The following is a 23512-nucleotide window of genomic DNA, read 5'->3' on the forward strand; positions in this document are numbered from 1 at the left end:
CTCAGTTCGAAGATGTGCTCCATCACCCCACACAGTTGATCTGCGCAGGACCTGACAACCCTTGAGGTGATGCTATCTGATGCAACACCAAAACCTCCGCCCCAGAGGGCGGACCCTGGGAGCACACCAACAGACACTCTCATGTAACGTGACAAATACACATATTATACAGCTTATACGGCATTCTCTTAAAATTATGCATGTATTAATAAATTAAGCACTTTATTTTCTTTAGCAGGCTTGACGAAATCGATAAATGTACTCACATCTCTTTAATGACTTTTTGGAAGAATTTAAACATACCTTCAATCATCCTTACACAAAGGAGGATGCAGCCAAATGCTTATTAAACTATTCCAGCAACAACACTGCTGAGCTGATGTAGCTGGGAAGGGTCTGATTAACACAATGGAAAAGCGACAGATGCAAATAATGGCATGTTTATATCGTGGCTCGTTGGAGCATTTCCTTGCGGCTTGTCCATCTCCACTAAATGCTGCCTGCAATACTGTGCAGTTAACACTGTCCAATCGATTTCAGTGCAGAACAAAACGAAATGAACTCTTTCACCATAGGCTCCCCCAGCCTTTGAGCCAATTGTCCAATTACTTTTGGTGTCTTTAAAAAAAGGGTGGCACATTTTAAGGACCTGAATCTTCTGAACTCTTCATTCCAGTTTAAAAGTGGATACCCTCAGACGAAAGGTGAGATTCTACATATTATGTCCATGTCAATTATATAACAATAATTGGAATATGTTTCAGTAAACAGGTAAAAAAAACACAGTTTCCAAATATATATGGACCTCATTTTAGGTCGAAGCACATAAAATGCCCTCCCTGACTGTCGGGTATATTTTTTACAATTATAATTATAACTAAATAATAATAATAATAATAATAATAATAATAATAATAATAATAATAATAATGTTAGACTTAATCAAATTAAGTCACATGATATTTTCATAAACAGTTATATTTTAATAAAAGCGTAATAAGGATAAAAATGTTGCAAAATATGTCGATGACTGAGGCTTTCTGTGAAAACGAAATCAGTCTTTTTTTTCTTTTATCACGAAGTAACGGAACCGGAAGTATAGCCGGGTTGGTTGTGGGTTGGTTGTTAGGCAGAGCATACCAGGTTGAGTTGGTTTGTATTATGACTTTAATGTGGAACATTAGTCGTGATGAACAGAGTTTCTGACTCTATTATGATTATGCTTGTATAATATGGAGAATGGTGGATGTTTCTTTCCCTTGGTGGATACATCTAAAGGTAAGACGTCGTCTTAAACAAGGGAGGTGCAACCAAATGCTGGTCGCGTTAGCTTAAATGAGCTTGCAAGCTACTAGATTGAACCGCTTCTGGTGAAATATTTTTCCAATCCTGATACTAAAAATAAACCTTTTTGCCACTCTAAGCAGGCGGACTGCGATTTAAAAAAGTATTACTTTGAAGTCAGCCGGCTACGATGGTTAGCAAAAAAGACAATAGCTACATCACCTATCATTAAAAACAGCTACGATGAATCATTACGTGAGGTGCTTGTTGCAGGTATCAAACAGTATCACTTGGCATTACACGCCATAACACATTTCGCTTTAGAGAAGAAGACCCTTAAGCTGTCAGCAAGGACAAACCTGACAATACACTACAGCTTTTCATTAGTTGCAGTTAGCGTCGTCTAGAAGCTCTTTGCAATTACTGGATCTTCTAATGTAAGATTAGGCCCGCCGCATACAATTTGAACTATTCAAAACCTAACAATATGTTATTAATAGTTTGACGTTTGTTTACTAAAGTTACAAAAAATCTTGGTGCTCTGGTCCTGATCCTTTATTGGACGTGTTAACGTTGGTATCTCATTCAACCTAGTTTGAGTGTGGGGTTGTTTTGGCCTGGCTTACAGCTCTTATTTACATGTTGAAATTATCAACATCTTTATGTTCAGTGTTAATATCACGGACATTCAAACTTCAGTTTTTGTTTGTTGGTATCAAAGTTCAAACCCATTTAAAGAGATTATTGGCAAAATGACAATCTTTGTTTTAACTGTTGAGACTTTTAAAGCCTCTTCAGCCAAGCTGAGGGCTATACTGTGAAGCAGGAGTTGGGTAAACTATGTGTGTTCAGTATATTTAGGGTATCTCTCCATTGTCTGGATTCACATATCCTAAAATTGATGATCAGGATAACCGATCACACAAAGCTGGTTATCAAGTCACTGTGTTAACGAAGGGTCTCCCCTGTGCATTCACACGAAATGTGTGGCACTGGCAGACATCTGACCAATCACAAAATAGGCGTTTCAGGAATCTTGTGACTCTTCTTCCATAGAAGATTATCCCTCTGAGTGATACCTATACTTTAGATATGTTATCAAATTGCATTAAAAATCTTTATCATAAAAATATACCAGTAAAATGCGTCACTGTTTTTAAAAATGACGAGAAAACTCTTTACTTAATCTGGTGATTTGGCGCAAGCAATAATAATTTTAATTCTACTTAACAGTTTTATCACTGAGTGGGATTTTGCTGCCATTGATGATTTTTAAGGCAGCAGCTGCACATTAGAGCTCTACATCTTTAAAATAGATCCATTTAAACATTAAAGTTTACTGTCCCACATCAAACAGCTAGCTGTGTCCTCAACCTTTGATCGGGTGTAAAACAGCCTGTTTCAGTTTAAGTGTTGTTTTCAATAAAATGCATGCTCAAAAGAAATGTTTTGTCTCACTCCCATCCCTTCTTGTTGCATGTTGAAGCTCTACTTGGAACCTTGTTAAGATCCAACCATGCAAAATATGAAAAAAAAAACCCTACTTTTTTTTGCCCATTTTTCAAGTGGTTAAACTTTTGATCTGGACTGCATAAAGAACAAAAACAAAAGATTGTATAAAATACAATATTAGTCCCTTAAAAGCAAATGCTGCCTTGGCAGAGGTTTGCTTCTTGTTTTAGTTTATTGTATTTATTTATTTAAACTGTGAAAGTTGGAAGTTAAAGTGGGCTTTGGGATGTGTGAATTGAGCTTAGTTTTTAAATATATCAGTTTTAAAAGATTGAGCTGAAATCCTACTTCTAGACTGCAACATGTAATAACAATTTCTTTGCTCTCCTTAGGGACTACTTTGCCTACCTTGGACCTGAAAAAATAGTCATCAAAAGATGGAAAAGGTGACACCTCTCTTGTCATCAGTCAGAGCTGTAACACTCTCAAACAGAGACTGATAAGAAAAGAAAAGGAACCCTTTGGCATACAGGCAAGAGGGTGAGAAGATTTCCAAAGCGAAAAGACACACTTAGCCAAACAGAGGAAATGGCATTCTTGGACAATCCGGCCATTATCCTGGCTCACATCAGACAATCTCATGTGACCAGTGATGATACTGGAATGTGTGAAATGGTGCTAATAGATCAGGATGTTGATCTTGAGAAGTGCCAGCTTTCTCTGGTGCCTGGTAGCAGCTTTGGGTCAACTGGGTCAGGCCTCCTGAATGAGGGGGGCAGTAGTGTGACAGACAGTCATCCCTGTGACCTCTCTCAGTCTATGGACATCACCTCCAGCTGGGACTTTGGCATTCGTCGGCGCTCCAACACAGGTAAACTCATCTTCAGACTTTAGCTTGTTAGTTGGGCCAGCTTTCTGTCAGACCTCCCTCCTGTCATTATGGTGGGAGGCAGCCAGAAAGCCTGTTCTGCTGCTGTTTGAAGGGGTTTTGTGTGGCTAATCAGGGCCAGTGGTTTCACTGAGTTAAATTGTGTGCAGCGCATGTGAAAAGCTTGGGATTACACTGTGGTTCATTGTGCATTTAAGTAATTTATATGATGTGACATATTGCATTAAATATGGTTATGGAGATGACAAATGACACAGCAAAATGAATAATCATTGACTATGTGTCACCCAGCTTCCGTGTGCTCCAAAATCAAGTGCCTACTCTATATAAAACCAAATTTCTGCAAACATTTGATGACAAAACCATGATGACAAAAAGTGAGGGAAACCCACTACTTCAGCAAATGTGGAATTTATTTTTACATTTTCAGTTTTCATATTGTTGTTCTTTGTTGGTGTTATTACCATTACTACTGTGGCTCCAGTGGATCATGGGCATGAATGTAATAGTAATTTGGCACTTTTAATAATGTCTTTAAACTTCATTTTTCAGGATGGAATGGTGATTCAGCATACGTTTTTAATGACTTACCTAAAGACTTGTAGCGAGTTTTACATTGTCATGGACTGAGAGGATGTTGACCAATAAAGAAGCTCAACTGAAATTTGTAGCTGCCCACATGCCCAGGTCAAATGTGGAAAATATCGCTATGGTCAGACAAGACAAAGCTTGAACTATTTGGCTTGCAAGCAATTCAGCTCAATTTTATTTATGTAGCACCAGATCGCAACAACAGTTGTCTCAAGGCGCTTAATATTGTAAGGTAAAGACCATCCCAATAATAACTTAGAGTTTTAGGTCAGACTACAATAACCTCAGTTTTTATGTGAATTTGGAAGCAGAAAATCAGGTCATCCAGGTCTTTATGTCTGTAAGAAATTCCTGCAGTTTAAATAATTTATGTATATTATCTGGCTTCATGGATAAATAAAGTTGGGTATCCCTGTGGAACTCCCTAGGTAACTTTAGTGTGTAAAGAAGACTCCATTTGCATTAACAAATTGGAGTCTGTTAGCTATGATTTAAGCCACTGCACTGCAGTACCTTTAATACCTACAGCACGCTCAAATTGCTGTAATATTATATTATGGTCAACAGTATGGAATGCTGCACTGAGGCCTAGGAGGACAAGCACAGAGATGAGTCCACTGTTTGTCCACATTTGTAACCTTCACTGAAGCTGTTTCTGGGTTACTGACCGCTTAAAGGCCTGTCTTACGTACTCAAGTCATAGAGATAGGTTGATTATGTTTAAGCTTAAAGCATTAATTAATGGTAAATAATGCTTCTTTGAGTAGTCTTGTAGGAATGGGGTCTAAAAAGCACAATTTTGGCTGCAGTGCTGAAGAGAAACCTAGGATGGTTCTTCTTCACTCAGTATAGAATAGTAAGATCTTCCAGCTTTACAGAGGGCTTTTTATAGAGCAAAAAACTAATCTTCCAGGCTAAAGGATGATCTTCTAAACGAGTGAGTTGCAATTTCCTCTCCAGCTTATGAGTTATGCTTTAAGGTGTGTATTTGAAAGTAAAAGGATGTGTGTTTTGAGGAGAAAAGATGAGGCTTTTAGACCCAAGAGCACTGTTCCAACAATACTTGTTTTTTTTTAAAAGTCATTAAAAATATAAACTGTACAATCAGTCCACAGTGGAAAAAGAACAGTCCATCCATTTGGACTGATCTATTTTCTGCTAGGTCTAGGCTACCCCTGCAACCAAGGCCTCCCTTTACCTGACCACCTCCTCTAACTCTTCTGGAAGGAGTATACCAAGACGCTGCCAAGCCAGCTAATCTCTGGGTCATACGTCTCCCTTGGGGCCAGACATGCTTTGGACACCTCCTCTCAGAGCCTTCCAAGAGACCTGAATGCCTGAACAAGCTCAAGTGTCACCTTTCAATGTGGAAGAGCAGCGGCTCCACTGCAAGCCCCTCTCAAGTGGCCAAGCTCTTCAGTCTATATGAAGGCTGAAGCTCTGCTCTGCCATGATTCATAAACAAGATTGTGAGATATTTGAAGCCCTCCACTTGGGGTGGTAATTTATTCCTGTGCAAGAGTGGGCTGAGCAGGGAAAACATTACATAGGCTGTTTTTGTGCTTATGTTTGACTAATGGTGTATCATCGTATTGCTGTAATGCAAGAATATTCCACTATAATACTGCTACTCCTGGCATCTTGTGGCAATATATTCACACTGCGAATTACATGGCTGCCATCAATGACAATAGCTCATTGGAAAAAAATGACTAAGCTATCCTTAACTTTGTTTGCAGTAATAAATACTGCTGCCTCGAAACTGCTCTCACAGATGAAGTTCTTTCTTTTTTTTGTTTGTTTGTTTTTTTGACTCAATAGTCTCAGAAACACAATTGCAGTAAATTTCATTGAAATAGTGTGATATAATTTTGAGGCTATATTGCCTACCCGTAGTTTCACAAATTGTGTGTCCGGATATTTTGCCCTGTGTAAGAAGTTTGTTGTGTTGTCCTTATGTGGTTAGAATCACAGTAAAAATTGTGCTAATTTAATACAGGTCCTGTCTAAATGTGCTCTTTAGTGCTCCTGCTAGCCAGTATAAAAGCAATGTATTATATAATTTGAAAAGCCACAGCTAGTGTTGTGGTATAAGCTGAATAAAAAATAAATAAATAAATAAATAAATGAATAGATAAATTTCATATCATGTGTGAAATTTAGTGTGCTACCAAGCACTGAGAAACTGATGGGACAACAATTCTTCCGAACCATGCTTAAGTTCATTTGTCCTTTTTTATATTTTGTTAATTATTCAAATGGATGAGTAACACAAAAAAACAACCCAATAAAAAAGTTTTCACTCTCAGTTTCAAAATTGCTGTATTTCTACTGTTGGAAATTACATTCAGCACTATAAACAAGACCAGAATTTAATAGAATAATTCACCATTTAGATTTGATTATCTTAAAGCACATGCTCTGTTTTTGCTTGCCATTTAATTACTGTTAAGCAATTAAATGGCAAGCACCCATCAGTATTTTACACTCTTAATGCAAAACGATGATGGTGCCCTCCTAACGTATAGAAAGCATCTCTACTTGTGCTTCCAAAACAACTTTGACCCAACAGAAAAAAGGGACTTCGGGGCTGGGGCTGTTCTGCTGAGTCCAGTAATGGGATGCAGGCAGTAGATCTTCTGCATCCCATGGGTGAATGGTTGGGCTTGTTGCTGAATGTCTTAGTTAATCTTAATGGGATATGAGATGAGGACCTCAGGAGTTTTGGAGGGTAGAATGACTCGAAATAATGCTGCGAAGGGTACTTGGTCTCCAGTGTTGTCTATGCGGGGACATCAGAATCCAAAATTGTTAAAATAATCGATGTAATTAACTTCATTTGACAGTGGTATTCATTTTGTTGCTGATTGGGTCATCAGGGATATCCTCAGCTGAGACTATATGCCATGGAAAAAGACTATCTGGCTTAACAGACCTCTCTAACCCACGAGTCTTGCCACCCACCAGAATACAGACTTGCTTGTGTCATGTTCTTCTATTATCCCTATAATCCTAAAGTTTGGTGTTATAATCTAATCTAATCAGTCATCAATTGAGGGTGTTGGTGTACTATATTGTTTGTTTTGTAAAAATTGTCTATAGTGAGGTTAAAGTGAGTTTGCAACTACTTTCAGAAATTTTATTTGGAAGGAAAAGTTGGTTTTGGTGAAAGAGGGAGTCCAAAGGTAGACATTGTCTCCTTTTGGCTCCCTTGACTTTTGTATTAGGTTTTGTAGAGTGACGGGGATGGTTTTGGGTTGTGGGTCGAAAGCTGCAATCCTCTGAGACTTTCAGCCTTGACACTGGATACTGACCTCTTGTGGCTCTCATCAGGACTTCACCAAGATAGCTGTGACAAACCAGTGGCTGCTGGTAAGACACGGATTAACAACCATGCAAGTTTTATTTTATGCTAGCCCTTTTTGAACTGCTATACTTTTTTGTGTACACGACTGTATTTAAAGGGTTGGTCATATTATTAAAAAGATTTACATGCCAGATAGTCAGTGTAGCTTCATGAAAACTGGTCTTTTTCTTTAAAGGCTCAATTAGTGGTACTCTATATGGACAAAAGAAGTGAGTCACATCTCTTAATTTTTTAATTCAGGGGTATAAAATTAAGCACCTAGTCATTCTGAAAGCCTTTGACCCATTTCTCTCAAAAATGTTTATTCTAAAGAGCTCACTTAATTGGTTCTCAACATGGTACTGATATATCACCCTTCCAACATTTATTACCACTATTATTGTGGACTGTTGAGCTGCCTTGGCTTACCTTGGACATAAATTGATCTCTACTGTACTAACAACAAAGGAGCTTGCCCTGCACTCATGTTAGACTACCACTCCTTGTTCTTACTACTCAGAAACAGACCACTTACAGAAAGGGACAAACTGTAACTAAGATGGTTACAGTCTGGCCAAAAGTGGCTGAGTCTACCCTTAAGTGCTGTTTTGCCCGTACTGATTAGAATCCGTATCATCACAAAGCTACCCAGGGTTCCCACACAGAAATAGAAGTATATCCCTCTTCAGTATAAAAAGTTGCATAGTCTGTCACAATATAGAACTTAATAGACGTATACCAAAATAAGAAAACTTTGAATAAAGTTTGGATAAAGGATGACGTTTGTCTCTTGCTGATAGACGTACCTTGCATTTAGATTTGGCGGCACTCTAGCCCACAGATGCAGGTACAAAAGAGCACTGCAAAGAAAAACTATACATGACAAATTGATAATGCCCTCCTATAACACAATCACCTACGGAGCCCGTGGCAAAGAATATGTGCAATAACTGATCACATGAGCACAGACAGTTCCCGTATTGTCCATAATGCTTCACTCCCTGATGTATTAAACCATTTCTATGCCAATTTTGACAGACTCAATACAGAGACTCCCATCAAAACCCTGCCACCACCAGATGGCCATGTACCTCTGCCCTCTGAGGTCAGGTCCTCCCTAAACAGAGTGAATTAACACAAAGCTGCTGGCCCTGACGGTATACCAGAACCCGTGATCAGAGCATGTGGCAGTAAGCTGGCTGAGGTGTTTATTAACATCTTTAACTTGTCCTCAAATGCTTACAAGTCGATGAAGGTTAGAAGGGTGGTGGATCAGTTCTCCAGCTAGTCCAGTCTTGGGAAAGATCCTGAATCCCCAAGTTGTCCCCGATGCAGTCATCAGAGTGCGACTGTTAGAAAGTTAAACATTTGTAGATATAAAGGTGTTTGTTTGTTTTTTGTTTTTGTTTTTTTTTAATTTAACCTCTGTTTAACTAGGAAGATCCCATTTTGATTAAAAACCCTTGAAACCTTTCAAGGGAGACCTGGCCAAGATGGGCAGCAGCAAGTATCACGCAGTTACAAAAATGACACAATTAAACACACACAACAACAACAAAACACACATACACAAAAATGCAAATGAAATTTAATTAAAATGACAAGCAATCTAATTGAAACAGTTGCATGTTATGGATTAAAAACACTTAATGGAAATAATTTTGTCATTTTCCAGTCATTCTGCAGCTCGTTCCAAGCCAAGGGTGCTAAATGGACAAAAGCTCTTTTGCCAAGTTCAGTTTGTGCAAATGGAACAGAAAGCAACAAGTAATCTTATGGATGAAGAGAATAACGACCAGCATGTTTCATTGCAAGGAGGGAACATGTATATAGAAGGCAGCAATCCAGTTATTGCTTTACATCTAAAGCTATATCAATAAGAGTTAAAGGTTCTATCAATGTGTGAGAGACTTGTGGTAAAAAGCTCAGAGTAAAAACGTGCTATAGAAGTAGAAGTAAATTTACTTCACTTTGCCCTTAAACACTACTTAATGATTATAGCTCCGTACCATTACTACCTCTTTCCTTTCTAAGCTGGTAATGAAATTATTTCACCTTGTCCAGCAAATGCAGAGAAAACCCGGTTTTCGTCAACTGCAGAAACTGAACAGGCAACAAGCTTTAAATTCCTTAATCTATGTCATTTTCTATAGATACACCTTCTGTCTAATACAAAAATGTCAATAATCCCTACACTTTCTGAGGAGGTTGAAAAATACCTTGGTAGCATCTCCTACTGCACTGTACAAAGCATTATAACATCTTGTATAACAGTGTTGTATGGTAACTAGGCGACCGTTGGTCAAAGGGCCCTGCAGTGGGTAGTAAAAGCAGCTGAGCAGTGTTAATAGTGTAACTGTCAGCAACTTGTCATCAAAGACATCTAAAAGTGTTGCATCCGACATGAGTGTAACTCTGTCTCTGACCATATTTCGTAAGTATTTTATCAAATGGACTCTATTAAACACACATTCATACACTATATTATATACAATGACTGAATCTGAAACTGTGATATGCCGCCACTTCAGCAATAACAGACTAGCAATAAGTTACTAATCCTATATTTTATATACATCTTATTCTGTATTTTATTGTATGATATTGTAATGCATTTGAATTTCCCTCCTTTTTAAATCTTTTATCTTATTCTGTGTTTTATCTTACTTTGCTTTCTGCACAATAACATACAACAACATATTGCAAATTTCATTATACCGGCTATGCTTGTTACATGTGTAATAAAATGGTAAAGTCAACTGAATCAAACTTTTGGAGAGCAATGACATCCTCTGTGGTTGGAAATAATGACTGTTCAATGATCTACATTCTATAGAATCAGTTGTTTACAGGAATTTACAATAATTTTCATGATGTGTCGTAAATGATGATCTGTTGTCTGTTTAACTAAGTTTTAGTGACTCTGTTTTTGTATGCAATGAAGTTAATGACCAGCTGTCCTTTCTTTGTAGCCCAAAGACTTGAAAGACTAAGAAAAGAACGACAGAACCAAATCAAATGCAAAAACATTCAGTGGAAAGAGAGGGCGTCCTCCCAGTCAGGTACTGTTCCTAGTCATTTCTAAATACCTTTACTTTTTTAAATTTCACATTTTACAAACTTTGTAACACCATGTTTTACAAACGTTGTTTTTGCTTGTCATTTATATCCCTTAATGTCATTCTGATTACGTAGTTTGCTGAGGATCTGCATGTTCAAATGATTTTGTCTAAAATATGACATCAAATATTCTGTTGCCACAGGGCACAGACCACTTCATTAGTAATATATACTGAAGCATTTATAGAAGAGTATCTTAACATTTTAAGTAATCAAAGACAAAAATCTGTCTTTATTGAACCTGAATCAGTAACTGAACCAGTGAAGTGAATGGCACTTCTATACAGTGGTGTGAAAAAGTGTTTACCTCTTTCCTGATTTCCATTTTTTTTTGTATGTCACACTTAAATGTTTCAGATCATCAAACAAATAACACAACACAGATAACACAAGTAAACAAAATACAGTTTCTAAATGAATGTGTTTATGGCAGAGTTCTAAGACGAAAACCACTGCTGAGCAAAAGGAACATAAAGACTCGTTTCAGTTTTGCCAGAAAACATCGTGACAATCCCCAAGACCTTTGGCTAAGTGCTCTGTGGACTGACTAGACAAAAGTTGAACTTTTTGGAAGGTGTGTGTCCTATTACAGGGTGGTGGATCAAAAAGTCATACACAGTTTCAGAAAAGGAACATCTTACCAACAGTAAAATATCATGGTGATGTGATGGTCTTGGACTGTCTTGCTGCTTCAGGACCCATAAAACTTGCTGTGGTAAATGAACCATGAATTCTGCTCTCTACCAAAACATCCTGAAGGAGAATGTCTGGCTAATTGTTCCTGAACTCAGGCTGAAGCACAATTAGGTTCTGCAGCAGGACTATGATCTAAAACACAACAGTAAGTCCACCTTGCTGTTGTGAGACTTTGGAGTGGCCTGATTCCAACTGAGATTCGGTGGCCATAAAAAGGCGGTTCATGCTCGAAAACCCTCCAGTGTGGCTTAATTACAACCACTCTGCAAAAATGAGTAAGCCAAAGTTCCTCCACATTGCTGGAAAAAAAATCATTGTCAGTTATTGCAAACATTTGATTGCAGTTGTTGCTGCAAATGCTGTTGTTGTGTGGCCCAACCACTTATTAGGTTTAGGGTGCAATAACTTTTTCACACAGGGCCATGTATGTTTGGAATTGTTCCCCGCTTAATAATAAAAACCTTCATTTAAAAACTGCATTTTGTGTTTAGTTTGGTTATCTTTGTCTAAGATTGATATTTGTTTGCTGAGCTGAAACATTTAAGTGTGACAAACATACAAAAAATAGGAAATCGGGAAATGGTCAGATGTTTTTTCACACTGTATCAACACGAGCTGTTTGATAAAATCTCCTTAAATTCTCAGCAAAACCTCTAAGATAATGTGTTTAGATTCAGACACAAAAGCTCTTTAGTTGACAAAACTCCATCAGTATACGTTAACTCTTTTTTTTTTTCTTTCTTCCTGTTTCTGTGTGTTCTGTCCAGTGGAAGATCTGGGGTCTCTGTTTGAAAAGCGCAACTTTAAAGACAGGCCGCAGACAACTGGAACAAAATCCACTTTGTCACTGAGGCTTGAGCAGTGTCCCCAGCAGCTCAATAATCCCTTCAATGAATACTCTAAATTTGATGGCAAGGTGAATTATTCAACATTTTATTTAGGTTTATTTGGACATTAAATAATAGGATTTGAATCCAGTTTTGTAGAGTGGGGAAAACCTTTGTCTTCAATTTGATTTTCTTCAAGAATTGATAAGCTTTTTCTTTGTATAGGTTTTTCCATATATCATGATAGTCAGGACAGTACTCAATTTTCACTCAATTCAGGTTGAAAATTTTGTTTCTAACTAAATAAGCAGTTATAAATTTTATTGAAGTTATTACCCAAATAATCACAGCACAGTTTCAATCTAATTGTGTATTTATTTCTCCTTTGGCATTTGATGGTAGAATGCCACAGTAGAAATAAATAATTTCATTTGTCTGGTAGGACTTATAGGATCAGCTTTGTGTTTTGAAGTCTGCCTCAAAGGCATATGGTGCTATCAAGCATTCGCAGCAGGTGAATCTGCGCAGCCACAAAATTGACAGACATACGAACGTGCTTGTGCTAATGATCTAATCTGATGACAAAATGTACATCACTTTGACCCATGCTGACTCTAGCAGCCTTGTGGATGTGGAAACTATAACTTGCCTGTTAGTGTTTATTTGAAAAACAATAAGTTAATATTTGTCTACGTTTTGTCTGTTTGTTCGATGTAATGTTTTGTTTTGTTTTACTGCACAATCCTCTCTTCACTTTTAGGGCCACATCGGCACCACAGCTACAAAAAAGATAGACGTCTACCTATCAATGCAAATGACTCAGGAGAAAGTACATCCAATGACAGTGGTGACCATCGCCAATGCCCGTGTCCATGACCTCATTGGACTTATCTGTTGGCAATACACAAGCGAGGGACGAGAACCCAAACTCAAGTGAGCACAAAATGGCTAAAAAAATAAAACTGCTACATTTCACAGGATGTCTTTTTCTTTGTAACACACTTTTTCTGTCTCTCTATATCCAAATCCTTCCACCGCATATCCAACAGTGAAAATGTGAATGCTTATTGCCTTCACATTGCTGAAGATGATGGCGAGGTAGACACTGACTTCCCTCCGCTAGACTCCAATGAGCCAATACACAAGTTTGGTTTCAGCACTCTGGCCTTGGTGGAGAAATACTCCTCCCCTGGCATCGCTTCCAGGCAGTCACTGTTTGTTAGAATGTAAGTATGAAATGAGTGATATATCACTTATAACAACAAATGGTGGAAAGCTGATAGAGTTGTCTAATTATAGATACTTACATAAGTCTTGCTAGGACTAAGATAATGATTTCCATCTATGAATAAAACTACATTGTTGGGACAGCACAAAATGACATAAACAACCAGTTTGGCTCTGTAGGTTCACAGTCATCCAGGTAATGGTAGCCTTAAGAGCTAAACAGGAAGGCAACTTAGGTTTTTTTGTTTGTTTGTTTGTTTGTTTGTTTGTTTGTTTGTTTTGGTTTGGTTTTTGTGAAGACGATTCACCTCTCAAACAAGAGGCTTCTTCAGTTTTAAAAGTTGACAGCCAATATATTTAAACAGTAGTTGGGTTGTCCCATAGGAGGTGATTATTGACCCACTATTAATCATGTGCATAATCACATAAGTTGTGAAAAAAGGCATGGGTCATTAGCATCAGGATTTTGGGTAAAACCACTGTGAGACCTTGCCTTGTCCTGTCATGTGACCTATCAAGGTCACCTAACGCAACTTGAGTTTAGAACAACGGTTAGCATCCCCTTTTTAGCTGTTGGCATGGTGATGTTTTGTTTTTTATTTAGAGATTTAATGACCTTTTCTTCAATTGTGATGTTGGATGGAGATGGTCTTGCACTGGAGAGGATAGCTGAAAGCTTCATCCTGATTTCCTCCGGTTGTTAACAACAGAAACAACAATAAGTATCATTAAACTATGAGGATAACCACTAATTTTCTGTTCACAAATTTATATAAGACTGAGGTTATTGTACTTGGCCCTAAAAGTCTTTGAAATATGGTATCTAACCAGATGCCGACTCTGGATGGCATTACCTCGGCCTCGAGTAATACTGCGAGGAATCTTAGACCCCCTTTTTTTTTTTTCTTTTTTTTAAATATGAGCATGTCATTCAATGCTTATATTAATCATGTCTCAGAGTGATGCTGACTTCTTTGAATTCTAAGCTTGACTACTGTAATTTCTTATTATCAGGATGTCCTATAAACTGATGTAAAAATCAGCTAATCCAAAATGCTGCAGTAGGAATACTGGCGGGGACTAAAAAGAGAGAACATATTTTTTCCTGTGTGGGCTTCCCTTCATTGGCTCCCTGTTAAATCCAGAATCAAATTTAAAATCCTTCACCTCATACAAGGCCCTGAGTAAACAGGCCCCATCTTAACCTAATATTCTAATCACACCAATTAAGCCCTTTGCTCTCAGACTGCAAACTTGTTGTTCCTAGAGTATTTAAAAGACGAATGGGACGTAGAGTATTAACTTCCAGGCCCCTTTTCTGTGGAATCAGCTTCAAGTTTGTATTTAGGAGATGGACGCCCTGCCTGATTTGGCGCTATATAAATATTTCCAGTATTAAACGATGTTAATTTTTACAGGCTGATTATTTTGTGCTGCATTTAAATAAATATTTGAATATTTGGCAACAGGAAGGCATTTGTATACAACAGTAATACTGTTTAATTGCTAAAAGTAAGGTCTATGATAATAATTTCTCCAAAAACTATTTAAAGTAAAATGTTCCAAATAAGGTAGTTGAGATTAAAAATACATGAGGTGGCTATTCAAAACAAACAACATATTGAAACTTCCTGCTGTTTGCAAATTGAAAGCAGAACACAGTAGATTATTTATTCAGATTACAATCTTGTCTTCGTGTCTTCAGCTTAGCAGTTTGTGCTAGCACAAAAAGCAGTACTCTGATACTCGCATCTTATTGCTATGAAACAATCAGAACCATTAAATGTTGCTTAATGCATTCTTAATTATTTTCTATTTTTCTATTTTAGAAATGCTGCTCATGGTTTTTCTCTAATTCCGGTGGACAATTTGAAGGTGACTATGAAGGAAATTCTCCAGAAAGCTCTCAAGAAGAGGAAAGGTTCACAGAAAGGCTCGGGTAATGATGTTTGCACCATTTATTCCCTTCTCTCTTTAATGCAAGGAAGACGGTGTGCTGTCTTTTTATGATCTGTTAATCATAAAAGTGTGCTGTTTTCCTTGAATTATCCATAAATATAATCCATAAATATAATCTCTTTTGGATACATTGGGCATAATTCTACATCTTTGTATTTTGTGTCTGAAAATAGTTTTTGGCATGTTTTACTATATACCTCACATTGCTAGATAAGGAGTGATTAACCTACAGACTGCCTAGATTGTAACTTGACTTTCCACTCCGAGTGCCTTGTACAGATACAGGCAGTGGCAGTTATGAGAGCTGAGTGTCAGCCATTTTCCAGGCACTTCCCAGATGCTGGGAGTCCTCCCTCCTTCTCCTGGGACATCTCTGCTTTCTACTATGAACACACTTTTCATTAAGTTGCAGAATGTTACCAAGTGTGTGTATGTGAGGATAGCATGTCAGTGATGGAAATAACTATCTCTTTTCATCAGCAAGAGTTTTGTTTCTGAGAGACAGTAATTTTATTAACTGTGTTTGATCTAAAGAAGTCAAACCAAAGAAGGTTCACATTATAGGAATTCAGAGGAGACAAAGGGAATGGCTAGAAATTTAATAATACATAGAATATCTTGGCTCTTAAGAGGGAAGTTTGGTGGAGTAGAGCTGCAGTGACCCTAATGACACTGGTCTCTAATTAGTGACAGCAACCAGTGGTTGTAGAGCCTAAAACGTTTCACTTTTGACACATGAATGAATATGCATTTGACAATTTGACACATGAGACACGCAGACTTCAGGAGGAGTTACAGTATCTGATTAGTCCGAAAGTCACGGGCAAAGGAGAATCCCAGATTATTTTGGATATGCTTCTTTTTTTTAAAAATATATATTTACATATCTACAGTTCCAGTTGTTACCAGTAGCTTTCCTATTAGTTAACATTTCATTCTACTTGAACAACTGCAGCACAGTCAAACAATTAGTCTGGCACTAGTTTGAAAGTAACAACTAAAAACAAGACCCAAGTTGTTGAAAAATAACTTTCTCATAAGAGTTTTGCAATATCAATAAAAGTTGTCAGTGCTGTGTTGATGTAAATACTCTCATTCTCAAACAGGGCCCTTGTATCGTCTCGAGAAGCAGACCGAGCCAAATGTAGCAGTAGACCTGGACTCCTCACTGGAGAGCCAGAGTACCCTGGAATTTTGCCTGGTCAGAGAAAACAGTAAGTGATCTTACAATGACTGTTGTCATGAGACCTCTAGACAGCAAACCTCTTGCATGGACTAAGTAAGGTACATAAAAAAGTTATTATGTTTGGAAAGATAAGTGTCTGGACTTCTTTAAGTTTCTTGACGACATTTCACCTCTTGTCTGAGAAGCTTCTTCAGCTGGCTTCTACACACCTTGGCTTGTGTGATTAGGCAGAGGACCCCAAGAGGGTCCATAACCCTTTTGGGGACATTTCCAAATAGGGCTTAAAATCTGGGACTCTCCACCAATTGCTCTTAGAACTGAAGAAGCTTCTCGGATGAGAAGACCTCTTCAGGAAACTTAAAGAAGTCCTGACGCATATTCTTGATGCCAGAATATGTCAGGTGTGTTGTACAGCTTGCTTTGTCCTTTCATATGATATAGTACTCTATGTGGTTTCTTTAAAAATAATTACACGGCCAACTTTGACCTTGGGCACTAACAGGAAGGTCGAGGTCAGACGCTTAGCCAACCTAGGTACTCATTATCCCCCAAGTCATACTATACTGTGAATTTTAAAGTCAATTCATGAAAAAATACAAAATGTAAACTGATTTTCTGATTTGGTGTGATCTTGATGTTGACCCAATTTTCACCTAAATTAAAATACCTGGAGTTGGTGTGACCTTGACCCAGTTATTATCAAAATGAAATCAGCTGGAGCTATTATTGGTATCTACCGTCCCACAGAATAAAAAAAATGATATTTTGAAAAATGTGGACGCTAGACTGCAAACAAACAAACTGATTACATATTTCCTTCCTTCTGGAAGAGCAACATCAAACTTTAAGTATAGCCCTTGCCCTTCAGGGGTAGTTGCACTCTCTGAGTGCTCTTGTTTTCTTTCTGTCTTCAGGCTCCAGAGGTGAGGAGAGTTCAGAGGAAGACCCTCCTATTGACATCACCACAGTCCAAGACATGTTGAGCAGTCATCACTACAAGTCCTTCAAGATCAGCATGATCCACAAACTGCGTTTCACCACAGATGTCCAGCTAGGTACAAACTGCTTGATGCACGTTATCCGCTTACAAGTTGTAGTCAGTATTTTTTTAATTAAATTCATTGTGTGCAGCTTACAAAGATTTTTTTTTTTAATGGATTTTTTATGATTATTTATACTTGAAATACAATGGATCCCTATTTCTCCACAAAGAATGATGCATCTCATTTTTAGTGATTTTTGAATAGCAGCTGTATTTTTTTTTTTTAAACAATGAATTTTAAAAAAAAGTTTTTTGTTTTTTTTAATTCATTGTTTAAACCTTAATATTAAAACAGTTTTTAAAGAACAGTCGAAACAACTAGAGGTAACAAATAAAAAACAAACAAATGGATTGCAAGAATTTATTGCAATTATGCAATGCGTGGCTACCGCAGCATTCTGCAGCGCCAACAGTGAATGTGTATCATGTATGAAATACATTGACCATCATGTTTTACATATGGGTATCTCATCAGGGATTTCAGGAGAAAAACTGGAGATTGATCCTGTCACCAATCAGAAAGCCAGTACTAAGTTCTGGATTCGGCAGAAACCCATTTCCATTGACTCGGACCACCTTTGTGCTTGTGACCTTGTGGAGGAAAGAAGCCCTAGTGAGTGGAGCACAGAAACATTAGGTCACCCTGCACATGTCAACACACTATTCATGTACTTAAACTTTCGTTACCTTTAAGGTTTATTTTGCTTTTATCCATTTATCTACATCTACACTACTCAAAAATTAAAGGAACACTGAGTTCCTTATCCCAGAAGTCAGTTAAACTTCTGGCATATTGATCCGGTCAATTTAAGTAGCTTACGGGGTTATTGATGCATTTCAGCTGTTTTGGTGTTAATGAAATTAATGAAAGGGGCACTAGAAGGCCAAACCATACTGACATTCTTGGTGACATTCAAATAGTTTCATCTCCTGCTCCTATCCTGCAGTCAGCCCAGAATGGTTGTTGGACAAGTTTGTTGTATCATTTTGGTCTAATGAAACATGTTTTTCCTTTACAGGTCATGCAATATTTAAACTCACTTATCTCAGCAATCATGACTACAAGCCTCTCTACTTTGAGTCTGATGCTGCTACTGTCAATGAAATAGTGCTGAAGGTGAGTTTGAGCTGAATGTCTGTGCTGGAACACATTTCTGTGAGGACAAAGATTTAACAGTTTTGATTTAATACCTGCTAAATATGGCAAAGCAGGAGTGGCAAAAGAGACTAAGCAGATCAGAACAATCTCTGTTATGTTAAAAGAACGAGTGTTTACGCAAGTACAGTTTAATGTACGCATTTCCCTTGATGATTTTCCTTTTGTTGGTCAGCTTTGATTAGATTGCAGTACCCTTCAACTCGTTAAAACAACTGCGTCGTTTTTATTTTTAGATCAGAACGATGGAAAGTAGCTCTGTTCCAATGTGTCACCATCAAATGTGAATGTACACCATGAGTACAAAGAGACTCGCATGTCTGTAGTTGCTGATGTGTGACACTCTTTGCAGAGATGCTGCACACAGGCAGTGCTTCGAAATATCATGTTTCATGATCCAACAGGACAAAACCAAAACTTATATCCTCGTGCAGTCGGTGAAATGGCTCAATGAGGTCCTTGCCAGTGCGCTCGAATGGAACATCCATTAATAGGAAAGGCTAGTTGGTGCTATTTAACATTCTGAGCAGGATGCACACAAGCAGTGCACATCTCTTCAGATACCCAGCCACTAGAATTGGGTCATAATTTGGTCCAAAGTTTTAGCATACCACAATTATTTCCCATCAAAAACTGTTCCTTTTCAGTGCGAGTGTCAGGACTCAGTTGATAAAGTCTGTCCCTTGTCTCTCCTGTATCTTTTGTGCTATGGACACTACATATTCATAGCTCTTGTTAGTACACCTCCAAACATTGCTCTACCAACCTATTAAACCTGGGTCAGTCAACTAGGAGCTATTTCTGTTAATTTTGCCCGTGTTTTATGTCCACATCACCATGGGATATTTGTAAACGTCACCACGTACGCTTCAACCCACTCTGCTTCCGCCAAAGCCCCAGGGCAAACCAGGTTCTGTTAAATCAGCGTCTGTGTACAGCTCGAGTCAGTCAATGCCGGTTGTGTTATACGGCTGACCACATGGATCACCCAACCTCCTCAGGTGGCTGTCTGCATTTCCAACACTCCTGGACTGATGTGTGCGTGGCTTCCTAAGAGCTGGAAGAAGTGCTTGTAACCTGTAGGTTTTGAGGAGTGAAATGCATGAAGGGTTAACGAGAGTGCCGTTTGGTAGCTTGGGTTGGGTTGATGGGGCAGCAGGTAGTTTTCTCTTTGGTGCTGGCGCTGATTCCTGCAACCTTCAGCCTTTTAGCATAGGCAAAGGGTCAGTCCTCTGCTTCCAGCCTAGAGCTGCTGAAGCAAGGGGGAAATAGCTGAACCAGTCCAGCAGATCTGTCCTTGAAAGTAAATGTTTACTATGACTGCCTGTATTCTTTCCATCTTGTTCGTGCCAAAAAATGCTTTTTTGTGACTAACTGTGTGATTGTTGGGATTTGAAGAAATGAGAGCAAATTATGCGCTTTTGTTTTATGCCGCTAGAAACAAAGTGCGTTAAGATACAATTTTAAAATGGATTCTTTGCTAAGTTGTTTTGTGACACTGTTTAATCCCCTGAGTTTGAAACACCTTCAGCTAATACTGAAGACCAGTTATTAAAGAAAGAAAGAAAGAAACAGCAGAAAGTCTGGATCCTTGGAAAGAAGATGTAAAGAAAAAAAGGGGTGGCTCAATAATTTTTCACAGTACTGTAGTGCAGTGTTTGAAATGCAAATGAATGCATCACACAAATCTTTTAAGTCAATTCATAATTAATGCCAGTTTTTCCCAATTTTTTTCAGATAAACTACATCTTGGAGTCCCGGGCTAGCACCTCCCGTGCTGATTACTTTGCCCAGAAACAACGAAAACTGAGCCGCCGGACCAGCTTCAGTTTCCAGAAGGAGAAGAAGACTGGGCAATAGACGGGCTCCTCTGCCACCTGTCAGTTCATTCTCTCTATATAGCCTTGTATATGGAGAGCATCAACCTAAATCTACAATCCCTATAAAGAAGACTGGCAGAAATGCGACAAAGATGAAAATGAGAGGAAGAGAGCAATGGTTAGAAAATGGTCCTGTAGGATGCATGTCTGCTTCAGCAGAGCAAGGTGGAAGTTTCTGAAACTTCACCAGTGTCAAGTCATTCTTTTTCTAACATTGAAAAAAAGACTTGTTTTGGCTGTTGTGTTTTTGTCAGGTTTTTTTTTTTTTTTTTTAACTTTTTGTTCATTCATTGCCTCTGAATCTAAGCTCTGTCCTCCAGGATGGATATGTAGAGCTTCAACAAGTTGGCAATGTGCACCAAAAAAAAATCAAAGCTACAGACTGTATTATAGCTTTTGCCCTCCTCGTCTAACAGATTTAACACGATGTGAAAATAAAGGTTTCACATTTTTAATGTATTGTACAGAGATATTTTTTATTTAGGAAATGAAAAGGTGTCTCTGGACTGTGTTGTTGGGTTTATCAGTCTAACATTAAAGCATTTCATTCAGGCATATATTTTAAAAAAAAAAAGTTTTAATAGCAAATATTCTTCATGCTTTTAGAAGATCAAACACTTTTAGAAATAAAAAAAAAATTGTTAATTTGAAAGTTTTAAAGGGATAAATGGACTGGTTCTTATCTGTGCACTCAAAGCGCTTCATACAACTTGCCTCATTCATCTGTACAAGCACTTTTTTTCCTCTGATTTTTCTGCTGAAGTGCTTTTTATCTAACATTCAGATACATTCATACTTTGATGGATGCATCAGAGAGCAACTCAGGGTTAGTATTTTGCCCAAGGCTACTTGGCATGCAGGCTGGAGCAGACAAGGATCAAACCACCAACCTTCCGTTTAGTGGATCGCCCGCTCTACCTCCTAAGCCACAGCCACCTCCATATATAAAGATATGACATTTGAATGTCAAACTTTTGATTGCTGGGTTAACTCTTTATCCCTGCTCAATTAACACGGACTGTAAAACAAAGCAACAACTTGCCAGGATAAAAAAATGAAATTCCTTATCAATTCTCATTGCTCCACTTTGAGAACCACCACCGTCTCTAAGCAGGATATCAAAGACATTACATTCTTGCTGAATTCAGGTGTTTGTTTATGTTGGAGGTATTTCCCCTCTTTGTTGTGATCAGTGTTCATTACTAAAGTAAAAAAGTTGTTACACATATACAAAGAACATTTCTCTTAAAAGTAATGCAGCACGTTGATTAATTACTCCCAGGAAAAAGACATTTGTTAAACTACCTTTATAACTACTCGTTACATTACTTCAATCTTACTCTGTATAATGATCTTAAACACACTGTCTCATAATTACCAATTAAGAATATAAACCTACAAACTACAGCCCCACACACCAACACAAATCCCTAGTACAGCTGGTACAGCGTCCACATCACTACAGCCGCAGCACCAACCCGTCTGTTGATCCCCCCTCCCATTAACTCATGAACAAGACCCCGAGATTCTCCTGCACTGGGGGCAGGAATTCATCCCAAACCTGGAGCGGGAAGTCCACCCTTTTCCAGTGAAGGACCATGGCCTCAGGTTTGGAGGCGCTGATTCTTATTCTGACCGCTTCACATTTTGCCGTGAACCGTTTTAGTGCGAGCTAGAGGCGATCACCCGATGAAGGCAACAGAGCTGTGTCATCTGCGAAAAGCAGAGATGACCACCCAAGTGAGAGCCTTCCAGCACTTGACTACGCCTAGAAATTCTCTCCATAAAAATTCCGGCCATGCAGCCCAATTTCAACACTGTTAACAGGAAAAGGCAGAACCAGGCTTGGGGTGGGGCAGCCATCTGCTGCAAATGGGTGAGGGGAGGGAGACGAAGCAAAAGTCACATTGAAGAAATCCAGAGATTAATAATGATTAATCATTAAATGTGTGGTGTATAAACGCATTGTAGAAAAAAAGGTGAGTGAAGTAAAAAGATGAATCATGGGAAACGGCCAGTAGCCTAGCAGCACAACTAAGAGATGATTCAGGCTTACATAATCCAGCCCTAAATATATGGTTTATCAGAAAGAACATTTTTAAGCTTAATCTTAAAAGTATAGAAGTCGTCTGTCACCTGAATCCAAACTTGGAAGCTGGTCTTACAGAAGACTTCAGCCTTCCAGTATCCTAGGAATCACAAAATTCTGTACTGTGAGGTTTTAAGATGGAGCCTGGTTACTCAGGACCGATTTTAAATTTGATTCTGGATTTAACAGGGAGCCACTGAAGAGAAGTCGATATGGGAGAAACATGCTCCTTTCAGTGTTTTTACTATAGTATTTTGGATCAACTGAAGGCTTTTCAGGGAGTTTTTAGGACATCCTGATAATAACAAATTACAATAGTCCAGGACAGATGTAATAAATGCAGGAATTTTTTTTTCAGAATCACTTAAGACTCAATGTTTCTAATTTTAGAGATACTGTGAACGTACAAAACAAGCAGTGTTACATACAGTAAAAGGAGTATTGAACACGTCACCAATTTTCATTATGACAGTTCTCACCAACAAAGGCTCTTTATCAAGTATTAATTACATTTCAGTAAGCGTGTTCAATACTTTTCCCTGTGTAATTTGTCATTATTAGACATAATTTATGGACATTTTTGGTGTGATTACTTTGCATGTGTAGACGTGTTTTGATGCGTTCAATACTTCTTTTACCTGTTGTATTTGTATTTGTAATATGTGTATCAAAGGACACATCCTGTTCAAAACTGACTTCCAGGATTCCTCACAGTGCTACTGAAGGCCATCCAGGGTAAGTATCTAGTTAGACACCATGTTTCTAGGA

General features: G+C 38.2%; 1 protein-coding gene across 1 annotated transcript; it reads left to right on the top strand.

Moving 5' to 3' along the window:
* Positions 1-1091: 1091 nt before the first annotated feature.
* Positions 1092-21315, top strand: mapkap1 (MAPK associated protein 1). Its single transcript, XM_085464641.1, has 12 exons — positions 1092-1278; positions 3129-3607; positions 10535-10624; positions 12146-12294; positions 12966-13138; positions 13255-13431; positions 15262-15371; positions 16498-16605; positions 17492-17632; positions 18095-18232; positions 18639-18736; positions 20513-21315. The coding sequence occupies exons 2-12, from the start codon at positions 3325-3327 to the stop codon at positions 20633-20635; spliced, it is 1590 nt and encodes a 529-aa protein (XP_085320767.1). The 5' UTR covers positions 1092-1278; positions 3129-3324; the 3' UTR covers positions 20636-21315.
* The last annotated feature ends 2197 nt before the right edge of the window (positions 21316-23512 follow it).

This window comes from Copadichromis virginalis, linkage group LG7 (genome assembly GCF_057382275.1).
Source record: "Copadichromis virginalis isolate Kocher_CV1m ecotype Utaka linkage group LG7, C_Virginalis_male_GT1.1, whole genome shotgun sequence".
NCBI classification, from domain to species: domain Eukaryota; kingdom Metazoa; phylum Chordata; class Actinopteri; order Cichliformes; family Cichlidae; genus Copadichromis; species Copadichromis virginalis.

Excerpts from the sequence above, each read along its gene's own strand:
- mapkap1 (XM_085464641.1), top strand. The coding sequence starts at position 3,325 with ATGGCATTCTTGGACAATCCGGCCATTATCCTGGCTCACATCAGACAA. Across the intron at positions 13,432-15,261 it reads CAGTCACTGTTTGTTAGAAT|AAATGCTGCTCATGGTTTTT; the intron begins GTAAGTATGAAA and ends TTTCTATTTTAG. Across the intron at positions 15,372-16,497 it reads AGGTTCACAGAAAGGCTCGG|GGCCCTTGTATCGTCTCGAG; the intron begins GTAATGATGTTT and ends ATTCTCAAACAG.